The sequence below is a fragment of the Oncorhynchus tshawytscha genome, linkage group LG04 (assembly GCF_018296145.1).
Source record: "Oncorhynchus tshawytscha isolate Ot180627B linkage group LG04, Otsh_v2.0, whole genome shotgun sequence".
In the NCBI taxonomy this organism is placed as follows: domain Eukaryota; kingdom Metazoa; phylum Chordata; class Actinopteri; order Salmoniformes; family Salmonidae; genus Oncorhynchus; species Oncorhynchus tshawytscha.
The window spans coordinates 39,187,531-39,207,569 of record NC_056432.1 but is presented as its reverse complement, the minus strand read 5'-3'; the positions used below and the strand labels follow the sequence as shown (position 1 = coordinate 39,207,569).

The following is a 20,039-nucleotide window of genomic DNA, read 5'->3' as shown; positions in this document are numbered from 1 at the left end:
GAGTGTACAAAACATTAGGAACGCCTGCACTCTCCATGACACACTGACCAGGTGAATCCAGGTGGAGCTGTGATCCCTTACTGATGTCACCTGTTAAATCCACTTCAGTCAGTGTAGATGAAGGGGAGGATACAGCTTAAAGAAGGATTTTTAAGCCTTGAGACAATTCAGAGGGTGAACGGGCAAATATTTAACTGCCTTTAAACGGTGTATGGTAGTAGGTGCCAGGCGCACTGGTTTGAGTGTGTAAAGAACTGCAATACTGCTGGGTTTTTCCACGCTCAACAGAATTCCCATTTGTAACACAAATGGACACAGCCCTTGTGTTGTGGACAAGTGTGAATCTCACCTGTGGTGACGCTGCTGGAGCCTGGCTCACTCTCCTTCTGTCCCTTCACAGAAATGATGGACACCTGGTAGGTAACTCCAGGGGTCAGGTTTGGCAGCACGGTCTGAGTCTCAGTTCCACCCACTGTCACAGTCTTGGGAGCGCCTACACACACACACAGACACACAGACACACAGACACACACACACACACACAGACACACACACACACAGACACACAGACACACAGACACACACACACACACACACACAGACACACACACACACACACACACACACACACACACACACGGTCAAAAGGTCAGTCAGACATCTGATTCTGTATACAAAGTTAGTGTCATAACACATTATAAGTGTGTTATAATGCAAGGCATTCTAAAGCATTTTGCATATGAACTTCATAGAATGAGCTCCCAAAAAGTGTTTTCATTATCATCAAGTAGTGAGGTGAAATAGTGAACCAGTAGCGAAGCAGTTGACATCGAAGTTGTGTTGACACCCTGCTTTCAAACTGCCACATCCTCTCACATAGACAGAACAGCCACTAGAGGGCAGAATGAGACTAACATAGGATTCCACAGGATAGATCAGTTCTTTTTACAGAGACTCAAAAAAACACCTTATTTATTTTTCATTGATTAAATGAAAACGAATGCCATATGACCACACCATATGTGTCAATGACTTACCCCTGGTTTTGCAGCCACTGTATGTACAGTATAGGTATGTAATCACAGGAGGTTTGTGGCACCTTCCTTGGGGAGGACGGGCTCGTGGTCATGGCTGGAGCGGAATGGTTTCTATGTGTTTGACGCCGTCCTCCCCTTAGCAGCCTCCACTGGTATGTTTAGTATAGGTATATCTGTATGTACTCACCTCCCTGAGCAGCGACATACGTGACACGGTAGCTGTCCACTCGAGCTCTGGGGATTGCCCAGTGTACGGTGGCAGAGGTATCAGTGACTTCAGAGAAACGGATGCCCGTGGGGGTGCCCAGCCCTGGCATAGGATAAATGATAGAGTCCAACAAACACACAGAAGACAGGTAGCTAGTTAGCTAAAGACTCCGTGGGCAGGCTTTTAAGTGAAGAGAAATGTATACCAGATCCTAAGATATCAAATAATGCCTCATCACATTGGTTTATAAAATAATACTGGTTACAAATTTAAAACAAAGAAGTTTAACAGGAAAACACATCCCTAAAGCATTCCTAAAGATCCCATCCCTCAATACATCCGTAAAGATCATATTAAATCCCATTAATAACCCAGATAATACGCATTATTCTATTTTTTTTTAGTGTGAGCAGATACTCCAGCATTGAGAACCACTAGTTAAAGTAGATAAAAGGAGACTGAAACAAAGACGTCAGCGCCTATCTGCGTGACAGACATGACAGGGGGAGATTAACTTGCCCACATTGCAGACACACTAAAGTGAAACATGCGGCAGGGCCATTGGACCCGAGAGTGAAGCCATACCCCCAGAGAAGGCAGGGGACAGCAAGAGAGAGCCATTCAGACACTCAACAGACAACTTTCCCTTTACAGTTTAAAGACAATTAGACAAACCCATTTAGGGGCAAGCCAGCCAAAGACAACATTGGAGACAACTTGACAGATAGAGACAAAAAAAACGGAGCAAATTAATAGATGAGTAAATCTCCTGAGCAGTTCTCTGGACCCCCGTGAATGAGAGGCCATCGGAAGCTGAGTGTGGTATTTACACAGACAGGCAGACAGAATCAGACAGAATCAGACAGAATCAGACAGACAGACAGACAGACAGACAGACAGACAGACAGACAGACAGACAGACAGACAGACAGACAGACAGACAGACAGACAGACAGACAGACAGACAGACAGACAGACAGACAGACAGACAGACAGACAGACAGACAGACAGACAGACAGACAGACAGACAGACAGAATCAGACAGACAGAAGCAAGCAGACAGACAGACAGACAGACAGTGTGTTGGTTCACAGACGCTGGGACTGGTTTAAGATGAGAGGACTGCTGGATGATTCCTATGGAATCACTCAAGAGTGCTGACAGACAAGACAATGACAGGACAGTGAACACAGAACAGACATGCCCAACTGGGTTGACAAACCACGATGAGGCACATCACACACAGCTGCTGACACATGACACACAAGGCAGCCCAAGCAGGTTTTAATAATTAATTTGCAAAGCTATCTGTTTATAATTCTACCAGATTGCTGCCTTGAACAAATATTATCACACAATGTTATCAGGTTAGTAAACAAAAATGGCTGCAGGGATGGAAAATATTCAACACTGACCCAACGTTGACCCCATTTCCATGCTGTTGTTTTAGGGGTACACATTGAGATGTTGAGAATATACCATTTACAGTATTAGAAGAAGCTGACACGTTGTAATGAATACATTCCTAACATAATCTATCCAGTAGCCCTAGGCCATTGCTGGTGTGATGTCATACCGCGTACCTGTTTTTGCCACCACGGAAATAGAATTGGAGAGCTGTCCCGAAATGACTCCATAGAGCTCAATGTTGTACTCTGTGTCCTCAATTAGCTCAGTAAGCACTGTTGTTCTCTCCTCCCCGGGCACGACCACCTCTTGCGGAGAAGCGAGGTCGTCGCTTGTATCATTGATCATAATGACAAAACTATCAAAGAGGTCCTCTTGCGCTGACCAGGCCAGTTTACAGCTGTCTGGTGTGATGTCGGAGACCAAGAGATACTCCACGATGGGTTCAGCTTCTGGGTGATAAGGGAAGACATGTTGTTTTTGTCCCCTAGACCTCAAGAGTACTTAAATAAGTTCTCATGAAGATTACAGAAGATCAGGAAGGAAAAGTTATTAAAATCTGTGTGTACAATAGACATCACAATTAGTTATGGATCCATATCAATCTATGGATCCATATGAGTCAAACAAGAAGAGCAGGTTCACAAGATGCAATAATTAAGAGTTGTTACATACCCCATCCTGGGGGAAATTAAGAGTTGTTACATACCCCATCCTGGGGGAAATTAAGAGTTGTTACATACCCCATCCTGGGGGAAATTAAGAGTTGTTACATACCCCATCCTGGGGGAAATTAAGAGTTGTTACATACCCCATCCTGGGGGAAATTAAGAGTTGTTACATACCCCATCCTGGGGGAAATTAAGAGTTGTTACATACCCCATCCTGGGGGAAATTAAGAGGTTATTTCCAAGAATTATAATGATTTTCATGTTGACTTTGTGTTCACTCATACTCATTGTGTCAGGCATAACTGAAGTGTTTATACCACTTAGGCATCTTAATAGGTTTTGACACAACTATACACGGGTAGAAAACCTTGTGCTTAGTGTATGTGCCTATCACATCCACTGTGGTGAGTGTGTAATGTTACAAAATTCCTGGAATTTTCAATAAATTCCATGGTTTTCCCAAAATCCCGGTTGGAGGTATCCCGGAATCAGGAATGAATAAGCAAGAAATCCAAAGCCCTCCAACCAGGATTTCTGGAAAACCAAGGAATTTATTGGAAGTTCCAGGAATTGTGCAACCCTAGGTAAGTATGAAAGTAACAACATGCATTTTATCGGTGTAGATAGGTACATTGTTATTAACCAGCTAGTTTGATCAAATTCAACCCTCAGTTTGTCGATGCTGTGACTGCAAAAGAACATACATGGGATTTGTGCATCAGTTCCATAAATACACTGATACGAAAAGTAATCTACATTCAGAAGAAAAGGAACATTAGACAGACTCAGCCAGAGTTTTACTAGAGTTTTAAGAGCTTGGGTGACGTCAGGGCAGAAGGGTTTGTCAGATGCAGTGTTGTAAAAGCCAACGGTGTTAACTAGTCATTAGCAGTAGCTAATAATGGCCAAGGAAGAGTAGAGGAGCTGAGCCAGCAGGAGTCTACCGCTGTTAGAGGAAGTGCTCGGCAGAAGTCAGAGAGAGAGAGAGAGGTTAGACCGACTGCCTGCAATGCAGCATACAGACAGCAGCTCATTAAACTAAAGCTGCTTCCTGGAGAAACAGAGTTACAGATGGATAGAAGGTGGCCCACGGTGGTTTTAAAGTATCTCTGCTGTATGTGAGAGACGGACTGCCGTAGACCTCGAAGTGGACTCAGTGCCGCCTGAGTGCCACTTGGCTAGATACAGGGACATAACTCATTAGAACACTACACCAAACGTTAGGGTCGCAAGGGCTTGAGCCAGTGTGAACCCAGAGGATTCGGCTGACGTGAAACGAGGGAACTTGTTGTGAGAAGAAGTGGTGGAAAATGAAAACCAGAGTAGACAAATCCCAGGTGCTGTCACTCTTCGTTAGGAGCGGAGCAGGCCTGCTTTAGATACAGTAGTCAGCCAGTCAGTCAGGGAAGCAGGGAGGGTGGTAGAGAGGGACACGGAGGCCCTGGTCAAAAGAAGTGTACTATACAGTGGGGCAAAAAAAGTGTAATTTTCATCATAGGTACACTTCAACTATGACAGACAAAATGAGAGAAAAAAATCCAGAAAATCACATTGTAGGACTTTTAATGAATTTATTTGCAAATTATGGTGGAAAATAAGTATTTGGTCAATAACAAAAGTTTATCTCAATACTTTGTTATATACCCTTTGTTGGCAATGACAGAGGTCAAACGTTTTCTGTAAGTCTTCACAAGGTTTTCACACACTGTTGCTGGTATTTTGGTCCATTCCTCCATGCAGATCTCCTCTAGAGCAGTGATGTTTTGGGGCTGTTGCTGGGCAACACAGACTTTCAACTCCCTCCAAAGATTTTCTATGGGGTTGAGATCTGGAGACTGGCTAGGCACTCCAGGACCTTGCTTCTTACGAAGCCACTCCTTCGTTGCCCGGGCAGTGTGTTTGGGATCATTGTCATGCTGAAAGACCCAGCCACGTTTCATCTTCAATGCCCTTGCTGATGGAAGGAGGTTTTCACTCAAAATCTCACGATACATGGCCCCATTCATTCTTTCCATTACACGGATCAGTCGTTCTGGTCCCTTTGCAGAAAAACAGCCCCAAAGCATGTTTCCACCCCCATGCTTCACAGTAGGTATGGTGTTCTTTGGATGCAACTCAGCATTCTTTGTCCTCCAAACACGACGAGTTGAGTTTTTACCAAAAAGTTATATTTTGGTTTCATCTGACCATATGACATTCTCCCAATCTTCTTCTGGATCATCCAAATGTTCTCTAGCAAACTTCAGACGGGCCTAGACATGTACTGGCTTAAGCAGGGGGACACGTCTGGTACTGCAGGATTTGAGTCCCTGGTGGCGTAGTGTGTTACTGATGGTAGGCTTTGTTACTTTGGTCCCAGCTCTCTGCAGGTCATTCACTAGGTCCTCCCGTGTGGTTCTGGGATTTTTGCTCACCGTTCTTGTGATCATTTTGACCCCACGGGGTGAGATCTTGTCTGGAGCCCCAGATCGAGGGAGATTATCAGTGGTCTTGTATCTCTTCCATTTCCTAATAATTGCTCACACAGTTGATTTCTTCAAACCAAGCTGCTTACCTATTGCAGATTCAGTCTTCCCAGCTTGGTGCAGGTCTACAATTTTCTTTCTGGTGTCCTTTGACAGCTTTTTGGTCTTGGCCATAGTGGAGTTTGGAGTATGACTGTAGGAGGTTGTGGACAGGTGTCTTTTATACTGATAACAAGTTCAAACAGGTGCCATTAATACAGGTAACGAGTGGAGGACAGAGGAGCCTCTTAAAGCCTCATAAAGAATAAGTTACAGGTCTGTGAGAGCCAGAAATCTTGCTTGTTTGTAGGTGACCAAATACTTATTTTCCACCATAATTTGCAAATAAATTCATAAAAAAATGCTACAATGTGATTTTCTGGATTTCTTTTCTTCATTTTGTCTGTCATAGTTGAAGTGTACCTATGATGACAATTACAGGCCTCTCTCATCTTTTTAAGTGGGAGAACTTGCACAATTGGTGGCTGACTAAATACTTTTTTTGCCCCACTGTATATGGGGTGGCAGGTAGCGTAGTGGTGAGAGCGTTGGACTAGTAACCGAAAGGTTGCAAGATCGAATCCCCCGAGCTGACAAGCTAAAGATCTGTCTTTCTGCCCCTGAACAAGGCAGTTAACCCACTGTTCCTAGACCGTCATTGAAAATAAGAATTTGTTCTAAACTGACTTGCCTGGTTAAATAAAGGATAAATCAAATATAGGGAATAGTGGGAATAGCCATTTGGGACACAACCTAGGAGTGCAAACATTTGTTTCTCGACTTCTTTCAGAAGTGTGTTGAACATACATTACACAAACGAATCAATCAATGGAGACAGACTGACAGTGTTTGTATGGATACTTCATAGTGTTGTAAATGGATTATGTTTAGGCTAATGTCAATCAGCGCTGTCTGAAGAAAACATGGTAGCTCCAAAACAGAAACTTTTCAGTAAATGGGGGGAAAAAAACAGCCATATTTTCCCTTTAACTAACATACCATTACAAAACGTTGGGGTTGGGACTGGTTTCTCTTCAGATCATTAGCATGCAGACAATGGGCTTCAGAGCAGACTTGAATATGTGCCACATTGAGCCATGGTCCCAGCAAGCCGCAACAGTCCCTGGCACCCCAACACCAGGCGCCAGGCTCCTGGCCACAGTGTCAATGTGAGCCTGAGAATGAGGAGCAGAGGGTCTGGGAGCGGAGCAGAGCGGTCTGAGTCGAGGGATGGAGGGAGAACTGGGGGTGCATACAGAACAGAGCCTTCACAGAATGAAACAAAAGCTCCTCAGGGACTTGAAGAAACCACTGACTCTCCATCTATCCATTTGCTGAATCATCATTATCTGGGAACAGCTGAACTATCATGTGCTTTTGATGTTTACTAACAATGATACAATACCCGTATTGTTTATACTGCGAGTATGCAATGGAAAAACTTCACTTTGTCAAAATAAAGAATCATTTAAAATTAGCTTTGAACGGATCATTTCAAATATATCCCTTTTAAAGTGACCAAATAAGTAGATGAGGGACAACTAATTTGACGTCGTTTTTTTTAGCAGGTGAGAGGCAAGACAGAAAGCGAGACCTCAATAGAACAAAGCTATGTGTGTGTGCAGCCTGGTCTCTATGTGAGTGTTTCTGGAGGGTGGGTGGTACCAGGGGTCTCTATGTGAGTGTTTTTGTGGAGTGGGTGGTACCAGGGGTCTCTATGTGAGTGTTTCTGGAGAGTGGGTGGTACCAGGGGTCTCTATGCGAGTGTTTTTGTAGAGTGGGTGGTACCAGGGGTCTCTATGTGAGTGTTTTCGTAGAGTGGGTGGTACCAGGGGTCTCTATGCGAGTGTTTTTGTAGAGTGGGTGGTACCAGGGGTCTCTATGTGAGTGTTTTGTAGAGTGGGTGGTACCAGGGGTCTCTATGTGAGTGTTTTTGTAGAGTGGGTGGTACCAGGGGGCTCTATGTGAGTGTTTTTGTAGAGTGGGTGGTACCAGGGGCTCTATGTGAGTGTTTTTGTAGAGTGGGTGGTACCAGGGGGCTCTATGTGAGTGTTTTTGTAGAGTGGGTGGTACCAGGGGCTCTATGTGAGTGTTTTTGTAGAGTGGGTGGTACCAGGGGGCTCTATGTGAGTGTTTTTGTAGAGTGGGTGGTACCAGGGGTCTTTATCTGAGTGTTGTTGTGGAGTGGGTGGTACCAGGGGTCTCTATCTGAGTGTTGTTGTGGAGTGGGTGGTACCAGGGGGCTCTATGTGAGTGTTGTTGTAGAGTGGGTGGTACCAGGGGTCTCTATGTGAGTGTTGTTGTAGAGTGGGTGGTACCAGGGGCTCTCTATCTGAGTGTTGTTGTAGAGTGGGTGGTACCAGGGGGCTCTATGTGAGTGTTTTTGTAGAGTGGGTGGTACCAGGGGTCTCTATGTGAGTGTTGTTGTAGAGTGGGTGGTACCAGGGGTCTTTATCTGAGTGTTGTTGTGGAGTGGGTGGTACCAGGGGTCTCTATGTGAGTGTTGTTGTGGAGTGGGTGGTACCAGGGGTCTCTATCTGAGTGTTGTTGTAGAGTGGGTGGTACCAGGGGTCTCTATGTGAGTGTTGTTGTAGAGTGGGTGGTACCAGGGGTCTCTATGTGAGTGTTGTTGTGGAGTGGGTGGTACCAGGGGTCTCTATCTGAGTGTTGTTGTGGAGTGGGTGGTACCAGGGGTCTCTATGTGAGTGTTGTTGTGGAGTGGGTGGTACCAGGGGTCTCTATCTGAGTGTTGTTGTGGAGTGGGTGGTACCAGGGGTCTCTATCTGAGTGTTGTTGTGGAGTGGGTGGTACCAGGGGTCTCTATGTGAGTGTTGTTGTGGAGTGGGTGGTACCAGGGGTCTCTATGTGAGTGTTGTTGTGGAGTGGGTGGTACCAGGGGTCTCTATCTGAGTGTTGTTGTGGAGTGGGTGGTACCAGGGGTCTCTATCTGAGTGTTGTTGTGGAGTGGGTGGTACCAGGGGTCTCTATGTGAGTGTTGTTATGGAGTGGGTGGTACCAGGGGTCTCTATGTGAGTGTTATTGTGGAGTGGGTGGTACCAGGGGTCTCTATGTGAGTGTTGTTGTGGAGTGGGTGGTACCAGGGGTCTCTATCTGAGTGTTGTTGTGGAGTGGGTGGTACCAGGGGTCTCTATGTGAGTGTTGTTGTGGAGTGGGTGGTACCAGGGGTCTCTATCTGAGTGTTGTTGTGGAGTGGGTGGTACCAGGGGTCTCTATCTGAGTGTTGTTGTGGAGTGGATGGTACCAGGGGTCTCTATGTGAGTGTTGTTGTGGAGTGGGTGGTACCAGGGGTCTCTATGTGAGTGTTGTTGTGGAGTGGGTGGTACCAGGAGGCTAACTGATCTGAAATGACAGGTATTATTCTTTCCATGACATTATTATTATTCTCTCCATAACAGCAGAAGTATGCAGAGGCCAGGTTCATCCATGTACTCTATGCTGTAAAACAGATGGCTGTAACCAAACTGAAACCCAACTTAAATCCCAACTGAAAATAGATTACTACATTGAACAACACTCAAAAGGCTTGGGCCGGCCCTGAGGGCCCTAAGAAAGATTTGGTTGGGCGTCCCCCCTACCTTGCTGGCAAAACATTTTAGTGGCACCCGTCTAGAACATTTTGAAGTTGAAAAGTTAATTTCTTGCAATTCTACACATTTTGCCATGGGTATACATTTAGCCATGGGGCGGAGAGAAAATGTTGCAAATTTAGAACTCATTTCATGCAACTCTACTAGTTTTGCCACTGCATACAAATACTTATTATTACTTATTGTAACTACTGCTTAGCTTCTTAGCCCACTGACAGTTTAGAAATGCTTCAGGTGCTTTTTATCTCATGGCACGTCCTGACAGGCAGATAGTGTGCTAAGGGTGGATCAAAGATTGATTCGCTGTAGGCCATGCCAGGCCTCATGTGAACTGAATCATATTTGTCTGGGAGGGGTGGTTCTATACCATGGACGATTGGTTTCCAAACATCTTTTACAGTCAGTGCATCAAAGTGAGGGAAACACACAATGTGGGAAGAGGTATTGTTAGGTGATAATGGGTTATGGGAGAGGCATGATTTGAGTGGTAAGAGGTTAAAACTTGTGTTTTTTTTGTATTGTGAGGTCAGGCATTAGAGAGGTTGGGCACTGATGATGGGTGATTAGGCCTGGCTCTCAGGTGGCTTTTCAATTCATTCCAAAGTTTTTTCGATGGGGTTGAGGTCAGGGCTCTGTGTAGACCAGTCAAGTTCTTCAAATTTGACGAACTGACTTGTTGGAAAGGTGGCATCCTATGACGGTTCCACGTTGAAAGTCACTGAGCTCTTCAGTACGGGCCATTCTACTGCCAATGTCTGTCTATGGAGATTGCATGGATGTGAGCTCGGTTTTATACATCTGTCATCAACGGGTGTAGCTGAAACAGCAGAGGCCTCTAATTTGAAGGGGTTTCCAAATACTTTTGGTCATGTAGTATATTTTCTGTGTCCCAAATGTCACCCTATTCCAGAACCCTATCGGCCCTGGTCAAAGGTAGTGCACTATATACAGTTGAAGTCGTAAGTTTACATACACTTAGGTTGGAGTCATTAAAACTAGTTTTTCAACCACTCCACAAATTTCTTGTTAACAAACTATAGTTTTGGCAAGTTGGTTAGGACATTTACTTTGTTTACGTACACTAAGTTGACTGTGCCTTCAAACAGCTTGGAAAATTCCAGAAAATTATGTCATGGCTTTAGAAGCTTCTGATAGGCTAAATGACATCATGTGAGTCAATTGGAGGTGTACATTTGGATGTATTTCAAGGCCTACCTTCAAACTCAGTGCCTCATTGCTTGACATCATGGGAAAAATCAAAAGTAATTAGCCAAGACCTCAGAAAGAAAATGATAGACCTCCACAAGTCTGGTTCATTCTTGGGAGCAATTTCCGAATGCCTGGAGGTACAAATCAATCCCAGAACGACAGCAAAGGACCTAGTGAAGATGCTGGAGGAAACAGGTACTAAAGTATTTATATCCACAGTAAAACGAGTCCTATATCGACATACCCTGAAAGGCTTCTCAGCAAGGAAGAAGCCACTGCTCCAAAACCACCATAAAAAAGCCAGCCTACAGTTTGCAACTGCACATGGGGACAAAGATTGTACTTTTTGGAGAAATGTCCTCTGGTCTGATGAAACAAAAATAGAACTGTTTGGTCAAAATGACCATCGTTATGTTTGGAGGAAAAAGGGGGAGGCTTGCAGGCCGAAGAACACCATCCCAACTGTGAAGCACGGGGGTGGCAGCATCATGTTATGGGGGTGCTTTGCTGCAGTAGGGACTGGTGCACTTCACAAAATAGATGGCATCATGAGGAGGAAAATTATGTGGATATATCGAAGCAACATCTCAAGACATCAGTCAGGAAGTTAAAGCTTGGTCGAAAATGGGTCTTCCAAATAGACAATGACCTTAGCATACTTCCAAAGTTGTGGCAAAATGGCTTAAGGACAACAAAGTCAAGGTATTGGAGTGGCCATCACAAAGCCCCGACCTCAATCCTATAGAACATTTGTGGGCAGAACTGCAAAAGCGTGTGCGAGCAAGGAGGCCTACAAAACTGACTCAGTTACACCAGCTCTGTCAGGAGGAATGGGCCAAAATTCACCCAATTTATTGTGGGAAGCTTGTAGAAGGCTACCTGAAACGTTTGATCCAAGTTAAACAATTTAAAGGCAATGCTACCAAATACTAATTGAGTGTATGTAAACTTCTGACCCACTGGGAATGTGTTGAAAGAAATAAAAGCTGAAATAAATCATTCTCTCTACTATTATTCTTACATTTCACAATTCTTAAAATAAAGTGGTGATCCTAACTGACATAAAACAGGGAATTTTGACTTGGATTAAATGTCAGGAATTGTGAAAAACGGAGTTTAAATGTATTTGGCTAAGGTGTATGTAAACTGCTTTTACTGTGCCATTTGGGATTATTGTCTGGCATCAGAAGCAACTGTGGCAGGGTCTCAGGTTTGGCCTTTAGCACATGCAGATGGATATGTGATGGGATGAATAAAATAACTTATTGTCAAGACAATATCATTTCAAAAACATGCAGGACAGGCACTTTGTGCTCCATTTGGAGGAGAAATTGTCATGCAACATTTTTATATCAAAATAGTATCAACAGGGCCTCCCGAGTGGCGCAGTGGTCTAAGGCACTGTATCGCAGTGCTAGCTGTGCCACTAGAGATATTGGGTTCAAGTCCAGGCTCTGTTGCAGCCGGCTGCGACCGGGAGACCCATGGGCCGGCGCAAAATTGGCCCAGCGTCGTCCGGGTTAAGGGAGGGTTTGGCCGGCAGGGACGTTCTTTTCCCTTCATGCCCTAGCGACTCCTGTGGCAGGCCGGGTGCAGTGCACGCTGACACGGTCGCCAGGTGCACAGTGTTTCCTCCAACACATTGGTGCGGCTGGCTTCTGTGTTACGTGGGCATTGTGTGAAGAAACACCACGGCTTGGTTGGGGAGGACGCACGGCTCTCAACCTTCGCCTCTCCCGAGTCCTTATGGGAGTTGCAGCGATGAGACAGGACTGTAACTACCAATTGGATACCACGAAATTGAGGAGAAAACGGGGTAAAAGAAAAAAAATTGTATCAAACATCAAAACTTATTTAAAATTCAACAACATTTCCGGTCTTGTTCCTGGAACTTTGGTTTCAGAAGAGGAAGGGGAAGACCATACTCCTCAGTGAATTTCATCAAAATAAAAATAGTGAAACTTTAAAAACTACAAATTATTTTAGGTAAAACTATACTAAAAATATTTGCGTCACCAAATAATTGATTAAAACACACTGCTTGACAATGAAGGTCTACAGTAGCCTCAGCAACACTCTGCAGGGTAGCACCATGGTTTAGCCGGAGGACAGCTAGCTTCTTTCCTGCTCTGGGTACATTGAATTCAATACAAATCCTAGGAGGCACATGGTTCTCACCCCCTTCCATAGACTTACATAGTAATTATGACAAATTCCGGAGGACATTCTCAAACCTATCAGAGCTCTTGCAACATTAACTGGCATGTTGTCCAGGATCAGAGAATGAATCTAGTCCTGAAAGCATAAGCTACAGCTAGCTAGCACTGCAGTGCATAAAATGTGGTGAGTAGTTGATTTAAATTGAGAGAAAGACAATAGTTGAACAGTTTTGAACAAATCATTTTTTTACAAAATGAAGTAGAAGCAAGAGAGAGAGAAAGAGATTTGATAGTATTTTTTTAAAACTTTCACTTAGCTAGAGAATGCAGCTACCTAGTTTAGACTACTCAAATACAAGGCTCAAAAAGAGAGGGTTGCTATGTTAGCTAGCTGGCTACTACTATCCAACACTGGAACTCTTCCAATTCAAGGTAAGCTTTTGGGTTCATTAAATTATTGTAACTGCTAAACTTCTTTCTGACTGTACACTGTACTGCATGATTGTAGCAGGTTTACTAACATATTAGTTCTAGTTAGTTCTAATATGTTGACTATGACATGATAAAGGTGTAGTCTGTGTGTAGTGGTTAGCAGTCATGATATGAAGGTTTGGCTTGGAAAGGTTTTTTCACCTGGTCACAGACAGCTGATGTGTTGTGCACTGAAGTCCACAAGTGAAGGTAAAAGATGAGAGGAGGAGAGCGCATAGATAGTTGAGAGAAGTAATCATATAAACAAAGAGCATGTTGTTTTTATGTGGCTGTTATGAAAGTGAACTGTGTCTGTTTCTTAAACAGAAGCAAACTGAGTCGAAAAGGGGATAAACACATAGCGGAATTTGGATGTCGCTTAAGGCAGCCCCCCGCACCTCTCTGATTCGGAGGGGTTGGGTTAAATGTGGAAGGCACATTTATGTTGAATGCATTCAGTTGTACAACTGACTAGGTATCCCCCTTTCCCTAATTTGTCCAAAATAAACTCTAATTTGCAACTGTTGGACTAATGATTACACCCTAGATCAGCTAGATGCCGGCAAGACTGTGCAAGGCGGTATTGAATGCGTCACTGTCTGTCTCCTCAATTGATTACTCAAAATTCTCTCGGCCTGTGTGCACCTACGCTATAAACTTTCATTCATAGGCTAGGTTTCGCACATTGACTCTGTACCGGTACCACCTGTATATAGCCTCGCTACTGTTATTTTCACTGTCATTTTACTGTTTTTTTTTATTTCTTTACTTATCTATTGTTTACCTAATACCTATTTTTTTACTTACATTTCGCTGTTGGTTAGGGCTTGTAAGTAAGCATTTCACTGTAAGGGTTACACCAGTACCTGTTGTATTCTGTGCACGTGACAAATAAACTTTGATTTAATTTGAAGCAACATCATGATGGGAACAGGGACAATTTTAGAATCATGTAGTAGCCTAAAACAGAGATTCTTAAGCTTTTTCAGCTCGAGACCCAAAATGAGAAATGTTCTGTCCTTGAACGACCGAAATTAAGAGAATTAGTGTGTCATTATAAATGTTTACTCGTAACTCACGACCCACCGCTCACATCAGTGGCGGTCAGGGCCATTTAAGATGAGGGAGGATGTTGTTTTTTTCATGAGCATGGCCTTATTTCTGTTACAGCATATTGGATGACTCTCATTCATATTCCATTCACCCAGTTGAATGTAACAGCGATAGGTTTAGGCTACTATATGATACACAACTTTTCCCTGTACCCATCATGAGGTTGCTACAACCTAGCCTATGAATGAAAGTTTCTAAGTTTATAAAGTTTATAGGTGCACACAGGTCGAGAGACAAATTTGAGGTGACAGACAGTGACACTTGGACTGACAGTGACATTGAATACCGCCTTGCTCACTCTTGCCTGCATCTAGCTGACATAGAAATAGTTTTTCAACAGAATCGGTGGAATGAATACACCCCTGATCACGTGTAAATACAGTTCACTTTCATAGCAGCCATGTTGTATTTCTTCTCATGCGCTCTCCTCCTCTCACCTCTTCCCTTCACTTGTGGACTTCCATGCACAACACGTTAGCTGTATGTGACCAGGCGAAAAAACCTTTCCAAGCCAAACCGCTACACACAGCCTACATCGTTGTCACCATATTTGCTAAAGTAACAACAAAGATATGTATAACTAAACTCACTGTTCTATCTGCGGTAGCATCATAGTCAGCATAGCTGATAGAACTAACGCATTAGTAAACCCGCTACAATCATGCAGTAACGTTACAGTGTACAGTCATTAAGCAGTTACACCGGCGGGCCCCGGAGGCAATATATTAGTAAACCAAAAGCTTACCTTTAATTGGAAGAGTTCCAGTGTTGTGTTGGAAAGTCATAGCCTGCTAGCTAACATATAATTCCTCTGTTTGCGCAGGGTGTTTCAGTAGGCTAGCTGCATTTGCTAGCTAAATAAGTGAAATAGAAAGTAATAAAAATACAAATAAAATAAAAATGAAGAACTCTCTCTCTCTATTTTTCTCTTGTCTCTCCTTCATTTTGGAAGAAATTAATTTGTTCAAAACTATTCGACTATTGCTTCTATCTCTCTTTGAATCAACAACTCACCACATTTTATACACTGCAGTGCTATCTAGCTGTATTTTATGCTTTCAGTACTAGATTAATTCTCTGATCCTTTGATTGGGTGGACAAAATGTGAGTTCATGCTGCAAGAGCTCTGATAGGTTAGAGGACGTCAAAGCATCCCGGAGTCGCCTCTTCACTGTTGACATTGAGATGAGTGTTTTGCGGGTACTATTTAATGAAGATTCCAGTAGAGGACTTGTGAGGCGTCTGTTTCTCAAACTAGACACTAATGTACTTGTCCTCTTGCTCAGTTGTGCACCGGGGCCTCCCACTCCTCTTTCTAATCTGGTTAGAAACAGTTTGCCCTGTTCTGTGAATGGAGTAGTACACAGCGTTGTAGCATAGCAACAACTGAGACGGACAGTCTGAGCACTGATGGAGGGATTGTGTGTTCCTGGTGTAACTCGGGCAGTTGTTGTTGCCATCCTGTACCTGTCCCGCAGGTGTGATGTTCGGATGTACCGATCCTGTGCAGGTGTTGTTACACGTGGTCTGCCACTGTGAGGTCGATCAGCTGTTCGTCCTGTCTCCCTGTAATGCTGTCTTAGGCGTCCTACAGTACGGACATTGCAATTTATTGCCCTGGCCACATCTGCAGTCCTCATGCCTCCTTGCAACATGCCTAAGGCATGTTCACACAGATGAGCAGGGACCCTGGGCATCGTTCTTTTTGTGTTTTTCAGAGTCCGTAGAAAGGCCTCTTTAGTGTCCTAAGTTTTCATAACTTTGACCTTAATTGCCTACCGTCTGTAAGCTGTTAGTGTCTTAACGACCGTTCCACAGGTGCATGTTCATTAATTGTTTATGGTTCATTGAACAAGCATGGGAAACAGTGTTTAACCCTTTACAGTGAAGATCTGTGAAGTTATTTGGATTTTTACAAATTATCTTTGAAAGACAAGGTCCTGAAGGTCCTGAAGGTCCTTTCTTTTTTTGCTGAGTTTAAATATATATTTATATGTGTTTTTGTATATTTTGTATAGTTTTATCTGTTTACAATTTTAAAAAAAATATGTATTCACTGAGGAGGATGATCCTCCCCTTCCTCCTCTGAGGAGCCTCCACTGGCTCACATGCTCAGGTCCCACCTTGGGTCCCAAACCATAGTTTAAGAAACCCTGGCCTAAACCTGTCAATGTTACATTGAGCTGGGTGAACGGAATAGAGAGGGTTCTGTACAGCAGAGTTTACACTCTAGGGTTATACGTCATAGTCTGTATGGTGTGTGCAGGGCACTAAAGCCAATACATGCTGATGTGTTTATTCTATTATTCCAATATGGTTATTGGCTCCTTTGACTATTGCTCAAGATATGATCAATCAAACAGTTCTCTCTCATTGTGCCTGAGTCTTCCATTTACACAAAGGCTCCCCACAACTCGGTGAGTCCCTGAATTTGCAGATTAGCCTAAATGATGGTTAAACTGCAGGTTTATTGTCTCCTGATCTTCCTGTACATTTCTGACTGCTTTCTGATCTGGTACTTTCAATTTACCGGGACATTTATTATAATACTGGCTCAGCATTTGAAATAGCCTCAAAATTCAGAACCGCTGTTCCTGAGCGTTTTTTCCCGCCAGAGGTATGTGTCTCTTATTTGCTCACTCCAGTGGGTCTCCAAACACTTGAACTCAGATTCTTGTAATCCTTTCAATGCCTGATGATTGTCAAACACAAGTACAAGTAAGGCCCAGACCTGGGGGGGTTCCCTTTATATCCCTGCTAACATGCAGCATGCTTAGTGTTTGCATTACCCGTCTGGAGACGATAAAACAGTCGGAGGAACGAATGCTGTATGCGGATTAGAGGAGTGTTAATTTTGGAGACACAATGTTTTTGCAGGGGCTCCCGCATGTGTCCTTTTATCTGACAGACCCACAGTTCATCGTAGTCAAATCACACACAAAAAACACAGGGGAATGGGCTCACTCTAACAATTATCACATGAATGAGCTTTGTATGGAGCACACACACACACTGCCTCCATTCTGCACCTTGGCAGCATGGGACACAGATTCAACAAAATAAAGTTATTCTGAACCATCCCAGCGTTTTCCATCCCAGCGTTTTCAATTTTGCCCATAGCCATACACATTACTGGCTACCCTGCTACATAACTGGAGGACTTTCTTCTCAAATGTTTGGTTTGGAAGCACCCTGACCACTGGGGCTAGCAACAACAAAAAAATCACAATCATCTTTTCTTTTTCTTTCCTTAGTTTCAGTAAAATAAGTTAAATAAACCCACATTCAGTTAAATTAAAGGCTTGAGGGGGGAAACAGAGACAGACAGAAAAGTGGTAACAATGAATTCAATTCATTGCCTAGGTTTGGCTGCAGGCCTCGAGAGCAAAACGGAATCTTTGGTTAATGAGAAAAGGGCTGGGGTCCTACAGTACGAAAGCCTGCAGTACAAAACCATATAATAAAAAACCCTACAGCACCAAACCTCACAAAACACAGCCCAAACTCATTCTCACAGAATAAAAAAAATAACTTTCTTCCATACCCCTACGGGTAGCATCAACATGAATGATGGACAGTGTAAATCCCTCCTATAGCTTTTTAAGATACAGTAAGAGATTGTTGATAGTTAATATACCTGGAAGATGAATAGGGGTAGTGCTAAGGTATAGCCTAACATAATTATTTTCTAAAACTCATCATGTGAAGAGATGTAGCCTAGTCGTCCAGTCTGTTTGTGCTTTAGCCAATGAAGATAGAGTTAGGTCAGACACTGTACATACAGTCTGGAACCAGGCTAGGAGAGGTGTACTGTTAGCCTGGTTCCAGATTAGCTTGTGCTCTTGCCAACTCGTCATTGTCAAGACAGTTATTGTCAATTAAATTGAAGTTTTGGCTTGACAATTACAGTTGTCAATTACAGTTGACAATTACAATTACTGACCTGTGGCTACTGCAGTATGGAACCATATACTGTAAATAGAATATGGGGACACTCAATATGGCCGCCAGTCCTCCCATTATGGCATAACTGACCCGAATGGGGATACCTGCTTTATTCATTCTAACTCTATGTATGGGACCAAGGCTAGAGACTTCACTGACCTGTCGCTGCTGAGATGGTTGCGGTGCCACTCTGCTTGTGTCCCCTCTCAGCGGTCAGGGTTATAGTGTACAGCATGCCAGGCGTCAGGTTCCTCAGGGTGTACTTGATGTCATTGGAGAAGGGGGTCAACTCAGCCCTGTACCCGTCGGCCGACACATATAGCAACTTGTACTTGTCGATCTTAGCCACCGGCTTCTGCCACACCAGCACCAACTCACTCTCAGTGGAAGACTCCACCTCAAGGTTTTTAGGCGCATCCAATGCTGAAGATTAGAATAAAGAAGGAGAATATAGAACAAATAATATGAAATATAGAAAGAGAATATAGAACATAGAAGGATAATATAGAACAAATAATATGAAATACAGAAAAAGAATATAGAACATAGAATGATAATATAGAACAAAGACTATGAAATAGACAAAGAATATAGAATACATAATATAGAAGGAGAATATAGAATATAGAATAGGAAATATAGAAGGAGTATTTCAGGCTAACAAGACTAGGATGTCTGACTGTAGTGCAAGACAAGTGGAGAAAACTATTTGTGGATTGTAGGAGGTAAATAGTTGAATGGGAATTATAATTAGTAGATTCCTACTACTATCCATGACAGTAAACAACACAATGTATTTATTTACAATACAGTAAAAGTGAATAGATCTCACCTGTAACGGCATTGGTGGTGGAAGGAAGGCTCTCGCGCTCGCTCTTCACGGCAGTCACTCCCATCCCATACTCTGTCCCAGGTCTCAGGCCTACACAACACACAGACAAACAACACCTATTGTACCGGATGTGTGCAAACAGAGTATGAGGAACATCTTTTTGTTGTATTGACCAATAATCAGGTTTTGATCTCTGAAAATAGTGTAATAGAAAAACACTCAGCTGTTTGCAGCTAATAGCTTCGACAACAATGAAAAAGACTCAAGCACTTCAAGGTCTTAATTGCCTAAAAGAGATTCAAGCATAATTGGGTTTCAGCCTCTTCATCCTGGAACCTGTATTTGGAACCTCTATTTGCACTGATGGCTCTAGATGAGGCTCTCTATGGGCCAGAAACAACATTTGCTGTGATATAAGAGGCTTTTGAGATCGCTGTGTGCGGTGCAATTAACAGCCCTCAGTCCAACTGCCCTTATTTCCTTTATTAACTCCCACAGAGGTCACTAGGCAGCCAAGCACCAGGAGTCTTGCAGCATGAAATTACACCTAATGCAGAGGAAACTCATTATCAATAAAATCACAAGCGTGAAGGCAATTACAGATAATAACTGTGTGAAAAAAAGTGCTGAGGTGTGTGAGGATCAGAGAGGAGCGGAGGGGGACGTCAGTCAGCTAAATAGAAACACTGGCTGTGTCCCAAATGGCAACCTATTCCCTACAGAGTGCACTTTTATTTTGAGTAGTGCACTATGTAGGGAGTAAAACACTATGTAGATAATGGAATGCCATTTGGAATGCACGCACTGCCTTATATACAGGGGATGGGCCTCCCAAGGACAAAGAATGGGCCTCAGACAAAGACACAATTACTGG

General features: G+C 43.4%; 1 protein-coding gene across 2 annotated transcripts in view; it reads right to left on the bottom strand.

Annotated features, from left to right (window-relative positions):
* The window catches only part of LOC112249514 (tenascin-like), a 49,337-nt gene that overhangs the window by 6,295 nt on the left and 23,003 nt on the right, over positions 1 to 20,039 (bottom strand). The window contains exons 9-13 of one of the 2 annotated variants that reach the window (XM_042320711.1): positions 19,166 to 19,255; positions 18,493 to 18,756; positions 2,830 to 3,105; positions 1,225 to 1,347; positions 350 to 493 (exon numbers count right to left, since the gene is read on the bottom strand). In XM_042320711.1, the coding sequence (XP_042176645.1) occupies positions 350 to 493; positions 1,225 to 1,347; positions 2,830 to 3,105; positions 18,493 to 18,756; positions 19,166 to 19,255 (897 nt within the window). The remainder of the gene's footprint in view (positions 1 to 349; positions 494 to 1,224; positions 1,348 to 2,829; positions 3,106 to 18,492; positions 18,757 to 19,165; positions 19,256 to 20,039) is intronic. The other variant, XM_042320712.1, reaches the window with a different exon arrangement.